Genomic DNA, 7,942 nt, shown 5'->3' on the forward strand with positions numbered 1-7,942 from the left:
GTGAATGCCAGACCAACAATACCAGGAGACAGGTAATTACGCAGATACACGAGTCCCGACACCACTAGAAAGATGACGCCACAGCCCAGAAGCTGCATGCGAACCTGAAACCATTGCGACGTGACAGTCTCAGCAAACCAAGCCTTGCTGTTCACATCATTGCGAATAAAGTTCTCCGTGATCATGCGGTCAACGGTGTCCTGACCGAACGCGCGAATCACCACAACTCCCTCTTCCGACTGCGTCACGTGGCTCAATACAGGAGACGATGACACTTTCCATAGCCGTGAAATCTCTCGAGACGGTGCAAGATAAAAGTTGGCAATCTTCACATACATCCACACCAGTGGGATGATCAGGAACCCCAAGAAGTTCATGGTGTACACAGCAGTCGCTAGTTGGCACACCGTGAAGAAGAACATGGCGAGGAATCCTCCAAATGCGAACGGAATCATGAAGTCCACAGCAGACATATCGTCACCGTATCGGTTCACAATACGTCCGATCGGGTTCGCATCGAAAAAGCGGAGTGGGGCTCTCAACAGAGACACCGTCATGTTGTCAAAGAGGTGACGCGAGGCTCGGAGACCTACAACTGCTACTGTAGCTGACCGGACGAAAACCATGACGGCTGCACCCGCGCCAAGCAACGAATACACCTTGACGTTGTATGCAGTCTCGTTCTGATCATACGAGCCGCTCTTCTGACCCGTCCAATGGCTCAACCACAGATCACTGCCAATCTGGAAAACCTGCCACAAAGTCTGCACGGCGAACAAGAAAACGCACACTTTGACACCGCCTAAGGAGTTGAAGTAATTCGCGAATACCTCCTTGGACACTCGGCCCTCTTCACGCTCCTCGTCATCAACGAGTCTGCCGGCGTCGTTCTTTCCGTTATCTACGTCATGACTGGCTTCTGCCATCGTAGAACGAGATGTCGGCAGTCTAAACGAGCTACGTGGTAGAGCCACGTCTTGTCGAGTAGCCGTCAGTTTGCCGCCTTCTACCAGCACCTTCAAGTTGGCAGCTTTACAGGCAATGATGTCAGCGCTATGTGTCACCAATACGACCGTCTTCTCCGCCAGCAGATTGCAGATGCAGTCACCGAATATTTGACTCTGCACGATCGCATCGACAGCCGCCAATGGCGAATCCAGTAAGTAGATGTCAGCGTCTGAGTAACACGCACGAGCAAGACAGACTCGCGCTTTCTGTCCGCCAGACAAGTTGACACCCTTCTGGCCAATCTCCGTCAAATCGCCACCAGGGAATTGTTTCAGGTCTGGAAGTAGACCACACGCAGCGACCACTTTGGAGTACTTCTCCTTATCATACGGTAGTCCGAACAGGATATTGTCACGGATCGTCATGTTCTGGATCCACGTCTGCTGCGAGTAGTAGGCGACACGACCGCGTACGAACACGCTACCTGCTAGTTTGTCCATCTCTCCCAATAAAGCTGAGCACAAGGAGGACTTGCCACTTCCGACAGATCCATGAACGATCACCAGGTCTCCCTTCTTCACAGTGAGGTTAACCTGGCTGAGTAGTGGTGTATCCTTCGTCCATCCGAAAGTGCCGTCTTCAATTGTCATCACAACATCATCAGGCTGGGCCGGGTCGTGTCGGGTAACGTTTGCAGGAGTGAACTCATCCAGTGCAAGATAATCGGAGAACCGGTCGAGTGAAACCTTGGCTTGAATGCACGTCTGGATAACCGTAGGCAAGTCGCGAAGTGGGTCTCGGAGAGCGTTGAACAGCGCAATAGCAGTAAACACTTTCGCTGCCGTCAGCGTCTTCTCCATCACAATCGCGTACACAGCAAAAGACACGGCCGACACGGCAATAGGAGAAGCCCACAGCACGAAAATGTTCAGAGCCCCCAGGTACATAAACTTCTTGACGGCTGAGAGCTCCGTAGCGCGCAGTTTGTGGATCTTGTCGGCGAATTTTTCTTCCCACGCGTTGAGTTTGACGATCTGGATGGCATTGAACACTTCCTTGATGGTCTTCATCCGGTCGTCCTTGTGCGTCATAATGTCTTCGAACGTGTTTCCCGATACTTTAGCGATAATAAAACCCACCAGCATCGACACTGCAATGACTGCCAGTCCGGCAAACGCTGCGAGGTCAATGACGGCGTACAACATGTAGACTACTACCACAATCTGAAGCGGAATAACCCACAGACTGTTGATCTGGAAGGCAGCCCACAGCACGTTGTCAACATCCGAAGAAAAGAGGTTGGAGATGTCCACGGACTTGGATTCGCCTTTGCTCTGTATACTACGACGCATGGCCTTCCTGAACAGTAGCGCCTTGAGTGTCACCGTTAGACGTAGCGCGATTAATTCGAGGTAAAAATGCATTTGCGATATCACGATTGCGTTCACAAGTCTCGAGGCGAAGAAGACGCCGAGCCAGATGCAGAGGTTGGGCATATCGATCTGCGGTGCTGCAAACACCGTGACGACGTGGTTCAGGACAGCTGGAGCGAAGACGTTGCAACCGGTTGAGAAGAGTGTTGCCAGTCCGCAGAGGAAGAATCTCCCTCCGTAGGCTGTCATCATGGCCTTGACGATGGACTTGTCGTGGCGCTCGTAGTGCACCACGAACTCGTCGAAGGCTGTGGCTGAGCGGTTCTCTCCCTCGAGTTCCCATAGGTCGTCGTTGTCCAGTTGGCGCGTGTTGCCGGCGCGCATCATGGGGTTGGCGTACGAGAAGAAGAGACGCGACCAGAGTGACGCCGTGCCCGGTGTGGAGTGCGCAGTGCGCAGCTTCTGCTTGCTCTGATCGAGATCATCGTTAACGCTGGCGAATGTGGAGTAGCGCGGCTGTTTGGTCTTGGTGGCGGGGGACACGAGCGACTCGGCGTCGGACTGCAGCACTACCGTCATAACGGCGCTGCGTCACGCGAGACTGGGCTTGAGCTCTCAGGTGCCAATCGGTGACTGACTGACGACCAACGGACAGCGCGGTAGGATTATGCGACGCATCTGTCCTTTTTAGCACATCTGGAAGGTGACACAAGGACCAACACTCTCTCTTCCCAGTTGCAACGATTGCCAATCACGTGTTCAAAAGTACCAGTCTGTTGACCGTCTCCGCAAAGAACGATGCGAGCATCCTCGCTGTGGACGAAGCTGAAAATTGGCCGTCAAAATTGGTTGGCCTGAAAGGGAGATAAGTCACAGGATCCAAACCGTGACTCGTGTCAATGACGAACGAATTGACTGAGCTCAGTAAGCACTGCTTACGAACCAGGCCCAAGAACAGATCATAAGGCTTTTCACTGCTGGTGTTCCAGATTCCAGATTGTATATGTCGTTACATATAGAGTTTTTTTTTTTTCTCACTCAGCGAGCAGATATTTAAAACGAAGTGTATTGCACTATCGTTTATGACATTCACCGATAGGGCAAAGGAGTCGTGCACGGTGTATATATGTTACCGAGAAAGGTATAAAGTCGTTGATTTTCATTGAACACCCTCGTGAGATCTTCATGAAAGAAAGCAACCTACCCACCAGTGAATCTCTACAGTAAACTATTCTACGGCCTAACTCTCGAGCACGACGCGGTAGCGGACGCTGCCGTCACGAACCTTGTCCAGCCCCTTGTTCACCTCGCTCATCGGCATCTTCTCGATGATCGGCCGCACGTTGTTCTTCGCCGCCACGTTAAGCATGTCCTTGATGTCCTGGATGCTGCCGATAGCGCTGCCTCGTACACGGGTAGCACGAGGAACCAGGAACCACGGCGTGATCTTGACCTGATCAGGAGGAAGACCCACCATGATGAACGTGCCGCGCTTGCGAACCAGGCTCAGGTACAGATCGTACGGCATGTCCTTGGCATCAGCGGTAAGCAGGAGGAAGTCGACGCTCCCAGCAGCTTTCTTCTGGTGCTCCAGGTTGCTCAAGTCGTAAAACTCTTCGGCTCCTAGAGAACGGATCTCCTTCTCCTTCTTCGACGAACGAGAGAAGGCGACGGGGACGGCACCCAGTGCACGGATGAACTGGATGGCGATGTGGCCTAGACCACCGATGCCGATCACACCCACGCGGTCACCCGCCTTAACGCCCTCTTGCTTCAGCGGCGTGAACACCGTCGCACCAGCGCACATGAGCGGAGCGGCGGCGTCCGACGGCAGAGCGTCTGGAATCTTGAAGGCGTAGTTGTTGTCCACGCGGATGAAGTCCGCGAAGCCGCCCTGTTGACGGGAGCCGTCCTTGTAGGCGGCGTTGATAGTGAAAACGCCCTGATCGCACACGGCGTCCTCGCCGTCAGCGCAGTCGCGGCAGTGATCATTCGGATCGCGGTTTAGACACGCCCATGCCTGCGCACCAACACCGACGCGGTCACCAACGGCGAGGCTCTTGACACTCAGACCGACTGCAACGACGTTGCCAACAATCTCGTGTCCAGCGACGCACGGGTACGGCGTGGGGCCCCATCCGCTGTCAACGGTATGTACGTCGGAGCCGCAGATACCGCAGTGAGTGACCTTGATCTCGACGTCCTCGGCACCGAGTGGGCGCGGCTCGAACTGCCAGGGCTTGCACTCGCCGGTCTTATCGAAGGCAGCGTAACCGCTGAAAGTTCTCGGAGCAGCAGACATGTCTGGTAGCGGAAGAAGTAGCTTGATGGTGCTTGGTTGAGAGTGAATTCGCAAATGAGCTAACTGACGACCGACCCTAGCCTACTGGCGTGCTGCATTGTGCTGAGAGCTACTGCCGATTCCTCAACCATGTCCCAGTGTTATACTTTTCAATCAAAATAGACCCGGGGCGCGCACAATATTTTTTGCTGCAGATGTTGGGGGGGGGGCGCACAATCTCCTTCACGACATCATCGATGATGATGAAGGTGGATAAAATGCATCATCGTTGGTTTATTACCTAAAAAAAATCTGTATTAGTATTATTACATCTACTATTATACTAGGGTACTGGTACATCTGAGTCAACGAAGCAGATTTGATCAACAGTAAATCTAACGATAGAAAACAGGTACCTAAGATGATGTCCCTTAAGGACTGAGCCCACAATCACACCATCGACATAATCACCGATGACGGCGTCTCGCATCCATGGGTCATGCTTGAAACCAACCACATTTTACATTTCGCCTTGAATCGGCTATACCCACAGGCGATCCTTCTAAAGTGATGGCTGCTCCAAGAACTGTTAGCGCCTACGCTGCCTTCGAGCCATCGGGCAACATCGTACCGTACCAGTACGAGTCTCGTCCGCTTGGTCCTGAAGACGTCGAGATCAAGATCTCACACTGTGGCATCTGCGCCTCGGATATCCACCACCTCAACAGCGACAGAAGGCCTACAATGTACCCGTGCGTGGCTGGCCACGAAGTCATTGGTGAGGTGACTGTAGCTGGCCTCAGTGTGAAGAACCTGGCGGTGGGCGACCGCGTCGGTGTTGGTGCACACGTCTGGTCGTGCCTCAATAGGGACCCCAAAAGGCCCTGCGAGGACTGCGCCGACGGAGAGGTTGCCTACTGTGAGCACACGGTGATCGCATTCAATGCGAAGTATGAGGACGGGGCGATGGCGTATGGCGGCTTCGCTGAGTACGTTCGAGTCGACAGCAACTTCGCGTTCAAGATCCCCGACAACATTCCGTCCGCTTCCGCTGCGCCGTTGCTGTGTGCTGGTGTGACTGTCTTCACGCCACTAAGGCGCTACGTGAAGCCTGGCGATCATGTGGGTGTCATCGGTATCGGTGGGCTGGGCCATCTCGCCATCCAGTTCATCCGTGCGTTAGGTGCTACCCCAGTTGCATTCTCGCGCTCGGCCGACAAGGAGGAGGAGACGCGTGCTCTCGGTGCCGAGGAATTCTACAACTTGAGTGACCCCGAGGATCAGAAGAAGGCCGAAAAGTCTGTCAACGTGTTGCTGCTGACGGCTGATGCCCCTAACATGCCTTACAACACGTACTTGACGCTGGTGAAGAAGCGCGGCACGTTCATCATGGTTGGTGTCCCCAATGACGAGGTCAAGTTTAAGCCAATGTTTGTGGTGGCCAAAGGCATCAAGTGGGTGGGCAGTCTCGTTGGTTCCCTGCAGGACACCAAGGATATGTTGACACTTGCGTCGGAGAAGAACGTGCGTGCCATCGTCCAGCAGATGCCCATGAGCAAGGTGAACGAAGGCGTCGCGATGATGCGCGAGGGGCGTGCTCGTTACCGCGTAGTGCTTGAGAACTAGGACAGTAGTCGTCTTAGGTAATATCATTTTGAGATGGATGATGTTCAATTTGAATAAATGACGGGTAATTTACTCCTACCTTTAAAAATGTTTTGTGCATACTGGAGTTTGTACCGTTTTCTGACAATTATTGCTTTATGCACTTAAAATGATTTGTTTCGAAATGAAATTTGCTTCTCCCACCATTGCGAGCAAAATAAATGACCGTGCGATGTGCCTTGATTGGTCAAAAATATGCAGACATAAAAAATCATTGATATACTGTACAATTCCTTTGTCAGCACCACTGTGTGTACATATGAGGTAGGGGACTATAAGGGACGACAGTTTGGGTAGTACAATAAGGGACGACAATTTGGGTAGTACAATAAGGGACGACGGATACTCGAGACACTCCTCCAAAGGAAAGAGGCCTTCACTTCAACTTTTGCTGCTAAGACCAACACGTGACGAAGGCGCTAATGGATCTGCCAACCACAAGTCGACTCTACCAAGCTGCTATCGCCGCAGCCCGTTTTGCGGATCAAAGACTCGAGAGCCGGACGCGTAGCGACTACAGCAGCAGTCTTCGGCGATTCTCATCGTTTTGTAAAAGCGAAGGCTACCCAGACCCACTGAAGGAACGATTTGTGGAGTTACCCGGTGTGGTTGCCGCGTATATCAACTTACTCGCCACCTCCAACTCAAGTCAATGGCCAGCTGAAAAGCTTCGCGCTGCGCTTAGCTGGCACTACACAAAACCTGAGATGCTAGCGGGTGGCCACCCACACGATCGTTGAGTTGTTGAGACTTCTCCGGACGGCACCCCAGTACCTCGAGGAAACCCTGCACGCTCAGCAGCCATCACGCAGATTCTTGCCGGTCTCAGCAAGTCCAAGAAACGCGAGCGAACTCCAAAGCGTGCGTCCCCAATGTCCTTATTGATGCTGACAAAGATCATCACATTCTTGGAGTCGAATTCGATGTTCAACGATACCATGCGGTTGTGGTTTTCTGCGGTTTGTTCCCTCAGCTTCTATGGCATGTGCCGTATCAACGAAGTCTTGCTTATGAAAAAGGGTGACATTCAGCTTGGCCTCGAACGAAAATCGCGCGTTGATGACAGCAACATTGAGTTTGGCTGTTTCACTATTCGTGATCGGAAGACAGATCATGATCCCCTCGCGAATCGAACCTACTCACTCCATCATCTCTCAAATGAAGAACGGGCAGCTGAAGCATTGACTTTCTTGGATAGATGGTTTACGTACGCGCGGAAGAAGCTTCACCACACCTGGCGTGACAGCGACTATGCGTTTCCATCATTGACAAAGGTACCACGCGGCGCGTCCAAGAAGCGAAGGAGGAAGACTGGGGTTTTGGCGGGCGGCTACTCATTTGCTACCGTGGGAATAAAGTGGGGTTCGCCAATGTCAGATAGCAACTTTACTCAGGTATTGAACATTATCGCTGAGGCCGCTGGAATCAGCCGAAACCTTCTTGGTGATGAGATTTGGCTTACATCCGACTGTTTCCGTCGAGGCGGTGCACAGTACCGGTTCATGTTTGCCCCTGAAGATCGACGGTGGTCACTAAAGCTCGTGAAGTGGTGGGCAGGGTGGGCACCAAGCGAAAAGTCCGAAACTGTAACTAGGTATCTGCTCGACGACGTACTGGATCGAGAAGAGAACCAGTTGGGTGACTCGTTGGCTCCGGACGCGGTGTCATGCAGTAG

The 7,942-nt window shown here is 52.7% G+C and overlaps 4 protein-coding genes across 4 annotated transcripts; 1 reads left to right on the forward strand and 3 right to left on the reverse strand.

The window, feature by feature from the left end:
- Window positions 1-64: 64 nt before the first annotated feature.
- On the reverse strand, window positions 65-2,900 carry PPTG_17852 (hypothetical protein; the record flags this gene model as incomplete). The annotated part of the gene is made up of 3 exons (XM_008915719.1): window positions 65-104; window positions 139-252; window positions 337-2,900. The coding sequence occupies 3 exons, from the start codon at window positions 2,898-2,900 to the stop codon at window positions 65-67; spliced, it is 2,718 nt and encodes a 905-aa protein (XP_008913967.1).
- Window positions 2,901-3,540: 640 nt separating this feature from the next.
- Window positions 3,541-4,726, reverse strand: PPTG_17853 (hypothetical protein). Its single transcript, XM_008915720.1, has one exon. It carries the CDS (start codon window positions 4,621-4,623, stop codon window positions 3,562-3,564), a length of 1,062 nt encoding a protein of 353 aa, XP_008913968.1. The 5' UTR covers window positions 4,624-4,726; the 3' UTR covers window positions 3,541-3,561.
- Window positions 4,727-5,172: 446 nt separating this feature from the next.
- On the forward strand, window positions 5,173-6,228 carry PPTG_17854 (hypothetical protein; the record flags this gene model as incomplete). Its single annotated transcript, XM_008915721.1, has 1 exon — window positions 5,173-6,228. One exon carries the CDS (start codon window positions 5,173-5,175, stop codon window positions 6,226-6,228), a length of 1,056 nt encoding a protein of 351 aa, XP_008913969.1.
- Window positions 6,229-6,958: 730 nt separating this feature from the next.
- PPTG_24210 (hypothetical protein) lies at window positions 6,959-7,771 on the reverse strand (the record flags this gene model as incomplete). The annotated part of the gene is made up of 2 exons (XM_008915722.1): window positions 6,959-7,243; window positions 7,730-7,771. 2 exons carry the CDS (start codon window positions 7,769-7,771, stop codon window positions 6,959-6,961), a joined length of 327 nt encoding a protein of 108 aa, XP_008913970.1.
- Window positions 7,772-7,942: the final 171 nt, after the last annotated feature.

The sequence above is a fragment of the Phytophthora parasitica genome (assembly GCF_000247585.1).
Source record: "Phytophthora parasitica INRA-310 unplaced genomic scaffold supercont2.75, whole genome shotgun sequence".
NCBI lineage: Eukaryota > Oomycota > Peronosporomycetes > Peronosporales > Peronosporaceae > Phytophthora > Phytophthora nicotianae.